This window comes from Phoenix dactylifera, chromosome 3 (assembly GCF_009389715.1).
Source record: "Phoenix dactylifera cultivar Barhee BC4 chromosome 3, palm_55x_up_171113_PBpolish2nd_filt_p, whole genome shotgun sequence".
In the NCBI taxonomy this organism is placed as follows: domain Eukaryota; kingdom Viridiplantae; phylum Streptophyta; class Magnoliopsida; order Arecales; family Arecaceae; genus Phoenix; species Phoenix dactylifera.
In genome coordinates, this window is record NC_052394.1 from 3938488 (window position 1) to 3955987 (window position 17500).

Sequence of the window (17500 nt, forward strand, 5' to 3'; positions counted from 1 at the left end):
CCAAGGAGCCACACATTCACCAAGCTAAATGCAGGTCTGTCTTGCTTGCTGGAAATCAATTAATCATCAAAAGGAAAGACAAATCAATCAACCTCATTTTTGTTTTAATTTAACATGGATGGTAAACTACTGCAATTTATTTTGGCCTTTGCAATGGGTTAATGCCGCAGTCTCCTTGTCTCTGGTGTTGGGAGCCTTTACTATTAAACTGCTTTGGAAAATCATACTCAGACACAATAAATATGACCGATCCCATAACATGCTCTTAAGCGTCACCAGCTAAGACTATATTCCAAGATTTCGTCTTCGTGGCTCCTTGCTCAGCCGAGTCGTTTGTTCCCTGGATTTCTACTTGGATTTCCTCTTCTGATGTAGTATTTGCACTTGGATTTCACACTGACATTATTGCAATAACTAAGTGAAGGACGTCTGGTACATAGCATAATTAACACCCCTGACCTAAGCATTCACAGGAAGGAGAAACGCACTGAACAACTCTTCAAACCTAAAACAGAAAAACACTTTCCTGATTCCTCAAGCAGCTAGAACCTCTTCTTCTTCTTGATGGAGAAGCATCTGATCAAAATGCCAAGTTCCTGCAAAAAAATTCCATAAAAAAATCAAGTCACACACAAGAACTTTTGAGACCTCACAGAATGATTTGAGGATATCTTCATATAAATCTTACCGTGCCCTTTGCCCACCCTTCTAAGCTGAGCAACATATTCAGAAATCTTCTTTATGCTTTCTACCTGAACATAGAAGGAAAAAAAATAAAAAAAAATAAATACAATAATAGCAGTCAGTTGTCATGGACCCATAACTCAACTCAACAACATTGAACTATTCGATGGAGGAGCTGCTCACCGTTTATAAACGGTGGGGCACCTCCTTATCAGTCAACTAGACCTATCGCAATCCACCCCACCCAACCTTGTCACAGATTGGCTCCTACCCGAGGCCGGAATTTTTTTTCTTTTTATTTTTTAAGGAGTAGGACTCCGATATCTTTAATGAGGGACTCATATGACTATAAGATTTTAACGCATACTAGACCTGACTCTGGTCCATCGGTGACAGACTCACCGACCAAAAAGCTTTAGCTATTGGATGGAGGACCAGCTCACAGTTTATAAATCCATGTGGCACCTCCTTATCAACCGATGTGGGAACATGACACAATGCTCTGTATCTGATTGGTGGAGTGCATCATCACTGTGTTTAGATACTGTGGCACCATCTCTTCTACACGATATCGTGCATACCTAATTAGGGCAGGCCTTCACTCCAACTTCTGGAGTAAAAGCTCAAAAACATCTATTTTGCTCCTATTAGCATTTAAATTATAAATTATGCTCTGCTTCGGGCCGGACCCATTAATTTTGTAGTTGGTCCGTCTCATTCAATCAGCACTCATACAGCTAATGACATTTCAAAGATGTGACTCAATGGTTCAATACTTGGTTTGCAAATAGCGAAGGAGTCATATGATTTGGAAGTGCAATAATTATCAACTTGTTCCCAGAAAAAAAGGGCAAGGTGGTGGTGGGGGGCCAAAAGAGTAAAACTCAAAAGAACGGATCAGAAATCTAGGCTTCACCTGCTCGCCCAAAAACTGGCTCTCAATGAAGTCCACCATCTGAACATCGTTGCACCGTAATGCTACCTATTCATCCAAAAGAGATGTATTATAAAAATAAAATCAATTTTTAGATTGCCATTGGACAAGATGCAAATAATTGATCTAACAAGGGATTGAAGTCACTTACACTATGTAAATTAAGAAGCTTCTCATTGGTCAACTTCTCAAGAGACAACACAAGCTCCATTGCTGAACCAAGGAAGAACAAGAAATTAGAGCTCAAGAAAAGTGTTATCTTTCTAGAATACTACAGTATGGTGCGCCTACAACATGCACATAATGAGCGAACTTTTTGAATCATAGAACTCAAGTTCCATCACTAAACATCCTGAGCCAACAAAACCTGTGCACTAGAATAGCAAACATGTGTACTAAAGATTAGGAAATCGATATATCTTGAGAAAGATGACACATGTTCCTACCAAAATAAGAAAAAAAATAAGACAAAAAGAAAACGGTACAGGATAACATGTGTACATTTTGATGGAAACGAAGAGCATCCATTACTGATGGGGTACGACTGCTTTATACCTGTACCAAATTAGCTGCCACAGTTTTATCATGTTAAAAGTTCTCTTAACACTCTGCGATTCCACAAGTTGACAACAGGTCATCAAACATGCACAACATTACTTATCTGGTATACCACTAGGTATGGTATCATACCTTTATTGGCCTAGAAATAACACGCAGTCCCAACAATTAAGACATTGTTCTAGATATGGTTAAAAGCATCATGATCTTTTAAATTAGCTTCAAACATTTTAATTCAGTTAGTACACTGTATACTCATCTAGCTCACTGCTTCCTAGCTGGTGTAATGTCAAGTTTGCAGAGGAAGAAAAACATTACGTACCGGCTATGAGAGCTACACACACGCACAGAACTAATATTTCAGAAGGCACCAACTCTGTATACGAAAGCTAGGGTAAGATGTTTTCATGGAATGAATGCTGAAGTTCTTAATTGTTATGGAAATGTGTACAAATAATCAATTACTTATGCGAATGCATGCCTTGCTTAACATGAATATGTAGAAGGGCAGGAGATTGACACATTATGAATGCTAAAATTTCACATTAAAAAAAAACAGATGGAAGTACAAAAGAAATGTATATGCCCATTCTCATGGTAATCAAGAAGGGAACAAGTATACAGACTGAGACTGCATCGAATTATCGACATATAAACACATGAAATGGATATTAACTGATAGTTCTGAATACACCAACTTACCATACAATGCATCTCCTTTCTCAGGGTGATCAAACTCACTGAATGGCATCAAAATTGACTGGAGCTTCACTCTACCTCCACGCTTATTCTGATAGTAATAGATAGAAAAATTTTGAAATTTCAGAACCTAATGCTTCAGAAGGTGTTATGCTTCGGTTAGAGAGAAAAGATAGGCAAAAACCTGGTACTCCATTAGCTTCTCCGCATGCTCACGTTCTTCATCACTCGACTCCTTGAAAAACCTGAAAGCATGGAAATGATAAGGTCCTAAAATAGTCGTGACAAATGGAAAGAAGGATGAGAAGGATGTGGGGTTGATCTGGAGCTTACTTGGCGAGGCCTCTTAGAGCAACGTTGTCGCGGTCAAAGTATGCAAACATTGCATGATAGACATAAGAAATATTGTATTCAACACTGTCTCCAAAAGCACAAAGCGATCCAATTATTAGAAATAGATCCTGAGAGAGGAAAAGCTCGCAGTTGTATGAGCAGCCCAAAAAGATCGCAGAAAGTAATATGCAACAGAAGTATATCTTTCCGAGGAACATGTGAAGAAATCAAACGGAAGAATTTTGTCACGAGGTTTGGAAAACTCTAAGAATCCTTTCACTCTTTTGCAATTAAAGGCCAACAAGGAAAGAAGGTCAGAAATAAAGAGTTAAAACAGGGGAAAAACAGACACTTTGCAAGACCCCTAAAGGAGAAAAACTAAACAATAAACAAAGGCGTAAAGCCGTTTCCTTCCATAAAAGTCTACGCGAACAAAACCTAATGGAAGCAACGATTAAGTACCCCAAAAGAAAAAATCGGATTGGTTTCCTAGAACTCTTGATCAGTAAAAATCGGATCTTGATGCTACTGTTTTGGGAACAGGGCATTAAAAAGCTTGAAAAAAGACGGAATTTTTCTCCCTTCAAAACCCACGACACGGAAGAAAGAAAAATCGACAGGAAATTTATTACAAAAGAGAGTAATCCCACTTGATCTGCTCGTTGAGCGCGGCCTCGCACTCGTTGGAGTACTTCTGACGGGCGAGGGACTGGTCGGGCATGGTGGGCACGAGGGCCAGTTCCTGCTTCAGCTCCTCAAAAGGCTCGAAAACCACACCGGTGATAGACCGAGGGTTGGCATCGCCGGCGGCCATGGCCACCACCGACCCATTCCGCCTTCCACTCGGAAACCTCAGAACAGAGCTGGGATAAGAACCGGCGAGGACGCCGAGGGCGGCGGCCGGAGACGCCTCGGAGGATGAGGAGCAAAAGGCTAAAGCGGTAGAAGCTCGCAAAATCATGGCTTTCTTGTTGGGTCTTCAGGGAGAGAGAGAAGACGGAAAACAGGACACAGGGGAAGGGGACGTGGGAGAGAGGAGACAAGCGGTAGGAGACCGAGTGACGAGGAAGTGGTTGATATAGTAGAGGAGAGAAAAGTCAAGGGGTTTATGATATCACGACGAGTGGAATGTTTGAGAATTTTAGAGGGTTCGTGGCTTGAGCTCGGTGGCGACTGAGAGTGTGTGTGTTTGAGAGTTTTTAGAGGGTTCCCCAGAGAGCTCTCTATTTTTATTTTTTTTGCCTCTTTCCTCCGCTGTTTTGAATTTTTCCCTTGGGCACGTCCGACCTGAACGGGGTTCCCGTGATTGCAGCCAACGGGAACCTGAGTTTTTACTGCATAAACATTAGAATAATGTCAACAAAAGATAGATACTTCTTCTTCACCTTGCTACAATTTTGGGAGTCAGATGATATATGTTTTGCTCTTTGCTATTCATGAGATCCAATCATGTCATGAAGTATGAATTGCTCGTCTTTAAATTACTTTGTAGAAATGCATAAGAAAGGTGTTTAGGTTGGAGGCATGAGACTTTGAAAGGTGGCTGGACTTGTACATTGTTGCAATTGGCTATAATTAGGTAATCGGGTTCATATGCATTCATGATATTACTAAGTTTCGAGCAAGTCATGATTTCACCGCCTCTTGCAATTATCATCAACTCGCTCCAAACATGTGTTGTATTATTCATAGGATTATCAAGAATGAGCTTATTTGATTTTCGAGATGAAAGCATACAATAGGACAATAAACAATATTTTTATTCAAACCACTATGTTTCAATTTTAAGTAATTGGTGCTAGCAAATGACAATTTGGTTCCCAAATCCATTTAAAATTCTACATCCCGAATCCATTCTAAATCCAATTAAAATTGGTGTAATAATTCCAAATCCATCCAATCGAAATTGGTAAACTCATTAAGGGTTGAACCTACCTGATTAATTATTATTCGGATCAAGCTATTTGAGTCGTGTCGAGTATATGATCTGAAATTAAAAAAAAAAAAAGTATAAGATAGAAAAGGAAGAGAAAGTATCCGTTGCATACTAATCGGTGCATAACTAAAGCATAAATATCTATCATTTATAAATATATCTATATTATAAAATTTGATTATATATATATATATATATATATAATTGGATTCGGTTGACGGGTATTCGGGAGTCAAATTCCAAACTTATTTCGCATTCTAGAGTTTTGCTAAATGAGTTCTATTAAGTTTTGAGATGAGGCAGATACCTTAAAAACTATGCCTTACTGCCATCCCAAATGATGGAAATGAGACCTTGCTGGATAGAGAAGCACATTGTAAAGGGTTATTTCTTTTCTTTTCAGTACACATAACGGCTATTTCTCTTTTTTAAATGAATATAACGGTTATTTCTTTGATCAAACTCTTGGAGCGGAATGCGCGTCGAACGCGCGCGCCTTGTGGACGCGTCTAAAAGATCCAGCAACCTCAATCCTTGATGACCTCACAGGCACGGATCTTTTTCTTAAACCTTGTCGTATAGCTTTTTCCTCGTATTTCTTAGCAAAGAAAGGCGACATGCTTGAGAGTGAGAGCAGTGGCTAATGTCCCCTTTGGACTCTCTCGCCAGGTGCCAAGAGATGGTGTGGAAGGACCTACGTGATAGATCAGAGCGTGGGACTGCATGATATACATCTTCACGGATTGCTGATATATTCTTGACAACGAAGTTGAGGGCATCCATTATTCATCGTTCATCATGATTGATATACCTCAGAACTGGTATCTGTTTAGGCAAACCGACCCATAAAAGCTTGTTATTTAGTCGCGGATTGACCATTCAAAATTTACCATATGACCGACCCAAAAGATGTATGGAGAATTCTCTATATTTCAAATATTTTTTACGACTGGCAACAATTCGACCGTAATCGCTAACTATTTACTAACAAATGTGATACTTGAGCTATCCCATGACCAAAAAAACACGGACGAGATATGCAATGTGTTGCCTTATCAACTAGCGTATGGTCTCAAACTACTCAGCAATGGTCTCTGACCCTCGTCTATATATTGTATTTGCAGAAGTCCTCCACGTAAATTCTCTTTCGACTCTCTTGCACTGTCTTTCTGCCACTCTCAGATCTCTTCCTATTTTTTGGAGAGTTGCATCTGACTTAGATATTAGAAAGTCCTCCATCGAAGCGTAGTAGTCTCGAAACATCGCCACGAAAGCATGCAGCAATGCCATTCGATTTCTCCGATTTAGATATTAGATGAGCCGCGATCGATAACGACCCCACCAACTCAGTACTTGGGTCTGGCTGGTTTCACAATGATCATTTTTCAATATCAACTAAAAGGTAGAGATATGTTTCGATTCACAATCCCAGTACTGTTGGCAGGTTATTGCGAGCTTGGTAATATCACCGACGACATAGTCTTGATTGTCTTTGCCTTCAAAATTAAGCCCGGAAAACACATAATTGAGGGCAGGATTTTCTGACAATGTTTAGAAACGCATCAACCAGCTTATTATAACTTCTTGTCTTTTTCAGTCTATGTATGGTTGATGTCCATGGTTCCATCAGGCAATAGATTGACAAGCAATTCATGGGTCTACGTCAAACTATCAGATCATTATAGCCTTCTACTATTCCAAGCCTATTTCAGAACATAATCTTCCAATGTTCTTTTAGCATATTTGATTTGTGTTGAGCGTATTGAATCATTGTCATCTATGTGCTCTGGTTTCCTTATGGTTGTTTCCAAGATGATCAAGTCATTCGAGTTGATCAAATTAACCGAACATATTTTTTTTGGAAATTAAAAAGAAATCACTTGCCCATGTCAATTTATGCACTTCTAGATGTGGGATTGGGCTCAACCCAAGTTTGAGCTGCCTAACACGCTCATCGGATAGAATTTCGTTGAGATTTTATAAATTTATATCGAGCCTAAGTACTCAATCTCAAGTTGGTTGCATTCGGATCAAGAATCTTAGCTTATGGTTGTTTCCAACACGATCAAGTCATTCGAGTTGATCAAATTAACCGAACATATTTTTTTTGGAAATTAAAAAGAAGTCACTTGCCCATGTTAATTTATGCACCTCTAGATGTCGGGTTGGGCTCAGCCCAAGTTTGAGCTGCCTAACATGCTCGTCGGATAAAATCTCATTGAGATTTTATAAATTTATATCGGGCCTAAGTACACAATCTCAAGTTTGGTTGCATTGGGATCAAGAATCCAACCTAAACCTGTTTGCATGATACATACATAAATAAATAAATAGATCAATAAATGAATCATATCCATGATCTGTACTTATATATTTCATATAACTACATCTATAATCATTCTAAATTACAAAATTTTGTAACAAATGTGCAATCAAAATGCATTCGTGGTTACAGCCCAAGCCCAACGGGCATTAAATCGAAAAACATTCCAAACCTTTTCTTTGCTTTAAAATTCTTATTATTTTAATTTTAACCCAATTAACATGATACTAACCTACGGCAACTTGAGTTTAACTGAAAATAGAGTCCGGTTGGGTTGGATTAGAGAAATCCCATTTCAAATCAGGTTAGATTGTGTTAAACTGGGACAAAGATAGAGATTGGTTTGGGTTACAATTAGATTTCGATCCACCAAAGTATCTAGTTGCAGCCTTATTCATGCAAGCACAAATCTCCTGGCTAGGGTTCATTTCTTGGGCTAGTTGCTGCTCCCATATTCTAATCTATTTGATTAATAAATCAGCATTCCTTTCCATACAAAGTTATCGATCTCATGGATGAGCTCGTGCATGCACATAATGTCATGGGCACTTGACATGGGAGAAAAAGCTACAAAGCTAGTTGACACTCGCACCCTTATTCCCTGCTAATACGGTGACTGCTGCTGCCCATTTAATTTCCCATTTCCTGGATGGCAGTTTCAGATTGTTGCCACACATGAAAAGTTATGCTATCCTGCGGGACTATCAACTGTGTTAGAGCTGCGTCAGGGCGGGGAAAACCATTTTTCTCTCAAATAGGTAGTGTTGCTGCTGAGAAATAGTATGCCGAGGCATCGAGCCGGTGAGGCTGTTGGAAGGCTCAGCGATCAACCGTTTATATTGTATAGATCGACGATGCTCCCGCGGTGGTGTTGAAAAGTTGAGGTTGTGCTTGAATCTTCGCTCCAACATCGGGCTTAACCTAAAACAATAGAGACGAAAACATTCTTTTCCTTAAGAATATCCAATGGAGGATCCGTCGATACCTAAATCAAAAATACTCTCAGAGAACAGTGAAAGTTGAGAGTGGCAGAGCAACATCACGATAGTATGTGAGAGCTCGAAAGCATTTACTTGGAGGGTTCCCGATTGTATTAACGAGCGTCGGCACTTGTCGCCGAAGGATTTAGGCATGGGGATCTCACCCTCTTTGGCAAGCCATTGCACATTCTAAGAATTACATACGGTTGTTTTGCACGTACATCACTCTCCATGCATATAATCAAGGCCTCCCGAGGGAAAATTTTGAAATTCAAAAGACTCTTCGCACGCTTCTAGACTGGCCATGTGTCGGGTCTTTGTTGAGTGGATAAAAGCTTCGTGGAAGGGTTTGATTGGCTGATCCTTCAAGCCGGCTATAGTCAATTCTGAGGTATATAAGAAATTATTCCGATTGAATGTGGAAACGTAGAAGAACGTATCTTTGTCATATTAGTAATAGGCTAGGCTGGGCTTATTTTTTGGTAATTTGGGCTGGGCTGGATTCAGTTGTAGTCGCATACCATGCCGCCCAAAAGCCAGCGCCTGAACCAGACCACTTCGCCGTTTCAAGGACTCGCTCCTTGCACGCAGATCAATGGCAGCCTTTGCCGGTACTCCCAGTTGTGTTTGATGTCCCCCGAAAAGCATAAGGCACTGCTCGACAAGAAGCAAAGATTAGAGGGAAAGCGAGAGGGCCGTGACGAGCGCAAAAGAATGCGGTCCAATTACCGCTCGGTGATTGTCGTACCCCTCCTCCTCAGCTGGGGGGCCATGGCCATGGCGCTGGGGGTGAACTGGGGAACCTCCTCCTCCTCCCACCCGCTCCCGCCATCGACGGTTGTGCCGGGTCTCCTCAAGGCCAACAACATCACCAGGGTGAAGCTCTCCGGCTCCGACCCCGACGTGATGGAGAGCCTCTCCGGCTCCGGCATCCAGGTGACGGTGGGCATCCCTAACGAGATGCTCCGCGCCCTGAGCTCCTCCAAGAAGGCCGCCGCCAGCTGGGTCCACGACAACGTCACCCGCTACTTCCCCACCACCTCCGGCGTCGGCGGTGGTGGTGTTCGAATCGAGTAAAATTTCTCTCTCTCTCTCTCCCTCTCTGCCTCTCTCTCTGTGTCTCTGTCTCCTTTTCGCCTCCGTCTGGGGTTTTAGAGGGGTTTTAAGAGTATGGGGGTTTGAAGATATCCAATGCTTCTTTGTTTTGGTTTTGGCGTTGTGTTCAGTGGATGCCTGTTCTATTCTCATTCGTCCATTGTTGGATCTTGGCTTTTTATTATTATTAGTTATTTTTTTCGTTGAGTTCGTCTATTGGCATTTGGGGATGAATTGGGTGGTTCACTGTGATATGGTTTTGCTCAATTCTTTTGTTAATACTCCGTTAGTTACATCTTCTGCTGCATTTTACCTTTTCTTTATTCCGATGCTTTCTGTTTGTATGGCTATTGCAAGTCTAAAATATTCACCATTTATCTTTCATTGCGTTTCATGATCTACTTTGTGATTTGTAATGCGGGTTTATTGAGATATGATTGTGCTCGCAGTGCTCAGAGAGAGGGTGAGAGGAATTAATTATTAGAATATCAACTGACTTAAATTTTTTGTAGATTAGTGTATATGAAAGTAACAGCTTGCATATTTAAGGCTTCAAACTTATTTATTTTCTCTCTGTTTCTTGTTTTATAGGGTGTTGTAGGTCATTCATCCTCATGATATATGTAGACGTGATGCAACAGAGAGATGCTTTTAATATCAAATTTGAGATATATCCGAAGAACTTGTTTGAGTTGTTCTGATTTCCCATTAGAATGTGGAAATGCTCTTACTGTCAACATCTGTGATGCATCTCGATAGCCATCAAAAGAAAGATTTATATTTGCCAAAGCAAGTCTTTTAGTATTAGGATGAACAGTTATGTGATGCAGAAAGTCTTTTGTTGAGATAAATAATTTCAGTATTAGTGGTTTGGACAAGTTGTGATACAAGTTTGACAAGATATACAAGCTATGATATACCAAGTATGAAGCAAGTTGATGATGATACAGTTTCCATGCTAAATATAGATTTCTAAAATAGGGACTGAATGGTTTGCCCATCAAGCATTAGGAAGAAAATCAGTATAGTTTAGATGAACTTAAAATATTGAGAAGATGTACCATAAGGGATAAGTCAAGTGCCATGCTTTAAAAATATGCATGGTACAGGGAGACCACTTAGGTATTTTCTATGTGGGTGAAATATCTACATGGCAAGGTAGCAAAACAATTTGCAAGCTAAGATTTTTGTTGAGATTAATGTTGATTAGTGTTTTAATCAATGTTTGGACATTCTTTTCGGTAAAGGACTAAACTATCACGATATTTTATTTGTGCCAGCTAGAGATTGACATAGTATGATGTATCATGCTAAGCACTAACATGTAGGGGTGTGCAAAAAAGTTGGCCAAACCATGAGCCTGACTTGAACCGGTCTCTTCGGTTCAGTTTATATCGATGTTTTTTTTAGAAAAACATAGTTTGGTGTCAGTTTGAGAAATGCTTGAACCAGAAAAATTCGATTCCGTTTTGGTTTGAGTTTTTAAAAAATTAATTCAAACCAGACTGACTCTTTTTTTCTTTCAAGGTCGGCAATACCAGTATCGAGACTCATATCAGTTGCTAGGTGATATGGTCTAGTACTGGTACTATGCCGTTTCGGATTCTTTTTTATTTTCATTTTTGAATTGAAGTCGGCATGTGATTTGCTGACTTTAGTTCAAACTTCTAAAATGAAAAAAATATTCAAAATGGAATATAAAAAAAAAGAAGAGAGAGGGAGGGAGGGAGGGAGAAGGGGGAGGGCCGTCTCGGCAAACCCTAGCCCTGAGCCGAGCGCCATGTTAGAGAGAGAGTGGGAGGGAGGGAGGAAACCACTTAGATGCGTGATGGCCGCCAGGGGTGGGAGGGTGTTAGTGAGTGGTGGTGACGAGCGGAGAGTAGGATTCATCGCAAGGGAGTGAGCTAGTGGGGAGAGTGGGGTTTAATAGCGAACCGAGGGTCGTCTCAAATTTAAGACCTGAGCCGTGCCGGTCCCCAGCCGATCCAGTTCGGTACATCCCGAACACAATGGTTTAGCACGACTCAACCTTCCTTGTTTTCTCTTATATATAAAATAAAATTTTCTTATTAAGACTTAGCCTAGCCCATTGAACATTAACTTGATAAACCGAACCGAATTATCAGGTAGGTTTCAAGTAGTTTTTATAAATGGTTGGTTCGGTTTCAGTTTCAGTTTTACGTAACTAATATAATCGGTTTGATTTCAGATTTATCTTCAAACCAATCTGAACCAATCGTGCACACCCCTACGACATGCAATGCACGAAAAGATATGCATCAATGTCTAATGATATTCTAGAAGCATGGGAAGAATAAATCATTTGGAGTAATCTCAATGACAGCAATTTTGATGTACAAGAATGTGTGCTATATTAACAACCCTAATCCATAAGTTGCTGTTAAAACAAAATTCATATAAGGTATTGAAGAAAATAAAGTAAAAGAACTGTATGGAATTTATAAAATAAAGTTGAAGCTGCTTTTTTGTATTCTTAAAAAAATTAAGATAATGATAGATAATCACACTGAAATTATTAAGGTTGGGTCTATATATTCATTAGATCTTCCCTAAACATATAAAATATCTTTGAGTAGTTCAGGGGTGACAGTGTTATGAATATATGACAAAAAGTGAAGTAACAGAACCCTATATAATTTTTAGAATATAGTTAAAAACAATTCATTTAATGTATGAATTGAACACTTCTTAGAAAAATGATAGATAATTATAATGCAATGCTTAAGATTGGTCTACAGATCTAGCAGATCATCCCTAAACACATAAACATTATGGTTTGATTTGGTCGTTTGGTGGTGATGCCTTACATATTATAGCATTGTACGTTAGCCATAGTCAATATGGCACCATTATTCATTTAAATCATGTAAAACTTAATTGTTTCTACATAGTACCTTGCATTTGCTGAAGAATGAACAAATCTCTGATTTTTTTGGCTGATTTGAGTGTTTTCAAACAACAAATATTTTTCTTAAATTTAAATGAAAAAGGTGAAAACTTAGTTTTTCATTTGTTTTTTTGCCTTTGAAAAAGCCATTCAGGATCTTCATGTCAACTATGTGTTTTGAGTCAAAACATCAAATCAATCCAATGCCTTTCCTTTTTGTTTCAGATAGGTGATAAATGTATGGGAGAAGATAGTTGGTTCAGAATCATATCTAAACAGATAAAGGTTTTCCTTTATTCAGGTGCCATTGTGTATATAATGTATCAACTTGGATTATATTTTACAAGTTTGTTGCACTTTAGTGCTCTCTCCCCTTCATAAATGCACAATGAGGCCCGAAACCAACATGTTATGGCAGTACAGGCAGGATAAGTGAGTGAATCACATGAAAAATGTAGGCTGTGGTCATTCTGACATGATTATATAAGCTTGTGTCTATTGAAGTTATTTTTAACAAAAATCTGGATTCTTTATACTGAAGATAGACATGCAAACATTCCAGCTTTATCTGTCAGATTAAATAAATCTTATGTCCAAAGTCATCTTAATTGAGGTTGATGAAGGCAATGATGATTATGCATTCATACTTGATACATATTTCTCATACGCTATATTGAAGATCTGACTTGGAAACTAATAGGGGGCCAAAAGACCATATAAGTACAACAGTGAAAAGTTTAAAACATGACAATTAATAGTTTTTATATATTACTTGTGCTGAAGGATCATAACTAAATCTAGCTATAATTTGAATTTCCCTCTCTTGATTTTCTAAAATATGCCACTTCATTCTAAGTGACATTGAATGTGATTAACAGAACCTGGTCGAAATTAAGACTCATGTAAAATTTAATAGATTGTCTGTATATTTTTAACATGTTATGTTCTGATGTTAATTTATAAATGTGAATGTTTTCTGGATATTGAATCTCAATAAACAAGTAAGGACTTCCTCCTAATTGGAATATATTGTATTTTATTTAAAGCAAAGCCCAATGGATATTCTTCAAGATTCTTTCACCAATATGATTGAATCAAAACAAAAATAATCATGAAACTGATTAACAAGAAACATCAAATTTTAAGGAAAAAGAGTGATGCTCTCAAAAGCCCAAAATGCAAACGCACAGAGAGCTGGCACCACACTAAATTTCAAAAATTGAAGCAAAATGAAAACAATTATAGAAGATAAGGGGGGGAAGAACAGCAAACAGCATGATATATGGATAATTTGAACTTGGGCTTACAGATGAGATACTCATTAACTGACATCTTATGACTCTAAACATGTCCCTTCCATAATGAAATTGCAAGAAAAGGGAATAAAGAATTATGCATGCAAAAGATTATAAGTGAAAACTAAATGCAAAGAGATGTGCATGCTCTATGGTGAAGAACAATCCTTTCATTGAATATAAAGTTACATGAAGTAGTGGTGTTGATTTGGGCTTACAGATGAGATACTCATCAACTGACATCTTATGACTCTAAACATGTCCCTTCCATAATGAAATTGCAAGAAAAGGGAATAAAGAATTATGCATGCAAAAGATTATAAGGGAAAACTAAATGCAAAGAGATGTGCATGCTCTATGGTGAAGAACAATCCTTTCATTGAATATAAAGTTATATGAAGTAGTGTTGTTGATTAATATTTTCTTAAACAAATACTTAAGGTAGGAACTTTTTTATTTTTGACCGAAAAAGAGGCCTAGGCTGCTCTAAGTGAATGGACTTAATTACATTCATGAATGCATCAGCCTAATTGATGCTAAATTTGTCGTGCAACACCTTTTCCTTTTCATCAATTCTCAACTTGGCTGCAAGGCTTGTGAATGTTCATTTTTCTAGATCCCATATCGATTTCTTATGGTTGGTTCACACCACTGCTACCCACCAGTCAGCTAATCTTCTTAGGGTAGGTCCCTGTGCAAAGCTCAGTTGTTGACTGAGGCTGTTGGACCAATTGATTTGTGATATTTCCTTGATAAATTGGAATTGTTAGCAAACAGTTTATCAATTGGAGGTTATCATAATCTCGATCAAGCAAGATTTGCATTATAATTCACTTGTCATGCAACAGAACTGGTTGTCTTAAGTAGTTTCACTCTGCTGAACTGACATGCTTGTAATTTCTGCTTTCTTTGGTCAGCCATAATTATTCGATAAGTAATTTCACTTATAACTTTTTATATCTAGTATTAAATTCTCATTTCATCATTGTATAAAGATTGGTAACATCATGTTAGCCCGTGCCGTAGAGATGAAAACCCAAAATGACTGATGTAAAGCCTATGTATTCAGTGTGCTAACAGAAACTTCTTACAGATACATTGCTGTGGGCGATGAGCCATTCCTCAGCAGCTATGGGCAGCAATTCCAACATTTTGTAGTTGGTGCAGCAACGAACATTCAGCTGGCCTTGACTGCTGCGAAGTTAGCAGACAAGGTGAAGATCATTGTTCCCTGCAGTTCTGATGCCTACCAGTCTGACATGAACCTCCCTTCAAAGGGTCACTTCAGGCCTGATCTCATCAAGACAATGGCCGAGCTCCTTTCTTTTCTCACCAAGCATGGTTCACCTTTTGTGGTTGACATCAATCCTTTCTTAACGCTTCAGCAAAATAAGAATCTTTCTCTGAATTACTTTCTCTTCCAATCAAAGTCGCATGCAGTAACTGATGGACACAATAAATACAAAAATTACTTTGATGCTAGCATTGATACCTTGTTATCATCCTTGTCAAGGGTTGGTTTTGATGACATGGACATTATGGTTGGGAGAATAGGATGGCCTACAGATGGAGCAGTGAATGCCACACCTGTTGTTGCCCAGACCTTCATGCAAGGCCTAGTTGATCATTTGAAGAGCAAGGCTGGAACCCCACTTAGACCAAAAAGGCCATCAAGAGAGACCTATATTTTTAGTTTATTAGATGAAGATCAGCGAGGCATAACCACTGGAAATTATGAAAGACATTGGGGCATTTTTACCTTTGATGGCCAGGCTAAGTATAATGTAGATTTGGGCCAGGGCTCAAAGAATCTGGTAGATGCTCATAATGTGGAGTATCTCGCCTCCAAATGGTGTGTGGTGAACAATAACAAAGACTTGTCGAATGCTTCTGCCAGTGCTGCAGATGCATGCTCCAGTGCTGACTGCACGGCTTTGTCTCCTGGAGGCTCTTGTTTTGGAATCAGTTGGCCTGGGAATGTGTCTTATGCTTTCAACAGCTACTATCAGCAGCATGACCAGAGTGCAGATGGCTGCGATTTTGGTGGCTTGGGGCTGATAACTACTGTCGATCCATCTGTAGATGATTGCAGATTTACCATTGCGCTTCGTACATCGTTTTCTGCTTCTGTTTATGAGAAACTAGGTTTGTGGTGGACTATAGTTGTAGGTGCCTGTGTTTGTTCTTATCTGCTCGGGTTCGCTTGACAATGATTTGGTTGAGCAAATTTTGTTTCGGATGATTTGAGTACCTGATGGAGCTGTATTGTAGCATCTTCGTAGGCTTATAAATTATTTTCAAGTTACCAGCGCAAATCATTCAGAAGTAATCGTGCTGGGATTTATCGGCTTCAATCAGATTTTGATGCTTGACTGCTTGCTTTCAGTGAGAGTTTGGGTTGTCTTTGCTGCCTTTCCTGAAACAGCTATTGATCTTCTAGGTGCGTAAAGCAGTATTTTATATTAAAATTTGGACCGAGCCACTGTGTTGTGGCAATCAAATTTGCATTTATTCTCAGCTTGGGATTGATAGCAACTGCCAAATTCAGTTTTACCTGCTTGCATGTGAAGGAGAAGAAGAATGCTGGAATGACCTTTTCTATAGACACCTAGACTCAGGCAATGTAAGCTGTTCATCTCCCATATCTTTGATTCAAGCTACTCTCCCTTATTTTTGATCTCATGCTAATCTTGGTATCTTAATACCTTTATAATTTCAAAAAGAAACAAAACCTGTTCTCAAGCGACTAAGATTTTTTTTTCTTTTTGTTTTTCCATTTTTTTTTCTTTTTGTTTTACCCCCTCCTACATTATTTCTATCTTTCCAACAGAACAAAACTTGATAGGCTGGAAAGGCTCAGGCATTCGCTCGGGGTTAAATAGCTTTTTATCTTTTATTTATTCTTTTTTTTTTGTTGGTGGCTTATGGTATTCACTGGTTGGTAATACTTGGGGTTCAAACACAATTGGATTAGAATAGAACTCTGGTCTCTGGCCTACTGGTCTTTATCGTTCCTGCTGCTGCTTCGTGCATTCTGACATGGGACCTGGCAATGGCTTGGATTCAATCCTATAACCGGGGAAAAAAAAAAAAAAAAGCCAAAGACTGATTGTAGCATGATTTGGCCTAATCCGGCGTTATGGGTCTGCTAGAGATGGGCATCGGGCCGTGCCGGGCCCGGCCCGGCACAGGTCCACCAGGCCACAGACCAAACGGGCCGTGCCTGGCACGGCCCGTTTAACCTAAAGGCTAAGCCTGATACGGCCCTAGGCTCGTGGGGTGGCGGGTCATGCCGGGCCCGGCACGGGCCGTCTGTTCAAAAAAAAAATAGCCGTTATGGGTGGCCCATAACGACTATTTGTGGCTTTTTACCCATTTTGCCCCTTCCAACAGCCATAAAATGGCTAATTTGAGAGGTATTTTGGGGAAAAAATAATTGGAATCCACGAATCGTGCCAGCCCAGGCCCTTATGGGCCGTGCCGGACTCGGCCCGCGGGCCAGAAATCCTTAACCCAGCCCGGCCTCCTTTTATGAGCCGTGCCTGGCACAGCCCGCTTCGTGCCGGGCCGTGCCGGGCTAGGGGCAGCCCGGCCCAATGCCCACCTCTAGGGTCTGCTTTCTTATTTATTGATGTAGTCTCACAGCTGAGCAATTTGTCTTTTGACACTAGTAGCTAACTCGCAGGATGACAAAAGCAAGCAATATAAATTGATTTGCACCCTGAATTCTGGACCATCATGCAGCAGTTGCAACA

The 17500-nt window shown here is 39.5% G+C and overlaps 2 protein-coding genes across 2 annotated transcripts; one reads left to right on the forward strand and one right to left on the reverse strand.

Moving 5' to 3' along the window:
* Positions 1-158: 158 nt before the first annotated feature.
* Positions 159-4279, reverse strand: LOC103717478 (ferritin-2, chloroplastic). The gene is made up of 8 exons (XM_008805884.4): positions 3859-4279; positions 3209-3292; positions 3060-3120; positions 2879-2966; positions 1770-1831; positions 1601-1666; positions 689-752; positions 159-596 (listed from the first exon to the last, which is right to left on the reverse strand). Exons 1-8 carry the CDS (start codon positions 4167-4169, stop codon positions 535-537), a joined length of 798 nt encoding a protein of 265 aa, XP_008804106.1. The 5' UTR covers positions 4170-4279; the 3' UTR covers positions 159-534.
* A 4733-nt stretch (positions 4280-9012) lies between these two features.
* Positions 9013-16386, forward strand: LOC103717479 (glucan endo-1,3-beta-glucosidase 9). Its single transcript, XM_008805885.4, has 2 exons — positions 9013-9520; positions 14839-16386. The coding sequence occupies exons 1-2, from the start codon at positions 9078-9080 to the stop codon at positions 15950-15952; spliced, it is 1557 nt and encodes a 518-aa protein (XP_008804107.3). The 5' UTR covers positions 9013-9077; the 3' UTR covers positions 15953-16386.
* The last annotated feature ends 1114 nt before the right edge of the window (positions 16387-17500 follow it).

What these genes read in the sequence shown, in the direction of transcription:
- LOC103717478 (XM_008805884.4), bottom strand. Translation starts at nt 4,169, where the DNA reads ATGATTTTGCGAGCTTCTACCGCTTTAGCCTTTTGCTCCTCATCCTCC. An exon ending in GCTCTAAGAGGCCTCGCCAA is followed by an intron (nt 3,121 to 3,208) that starts GTAAGCTCCAGA and finishes CCATGCTTTCAG; the next exon opens with GTTTTTCAAGGAGTCGAGTG. An exon ending in AGCTTCTTAATTTACATAGT is followed by an intron (nt 1,667 to 1,769) that starts GTAAGTGACTTC and finishes TTGGATGAATAG; the next exon opens with GTAGCATTACGGTGCAACGA.
- LOC103717479 (XM_008805885.4), top strand. Translation starts at nt 9,078, where the DNA reads ATGTCCCCCGAAAAGCATAAGGCACTGCTCGACAAGAAGCAAAGATTA. An exon ending in GGTGGTGGTGTTCGAATCGA is followed by an intron (nt 9,521 to 14,838) that starts GTAAAATTTCTC and finishes AACTTCTTACAG; the next exon opens with ATACATTGCTGTGGGCGATG.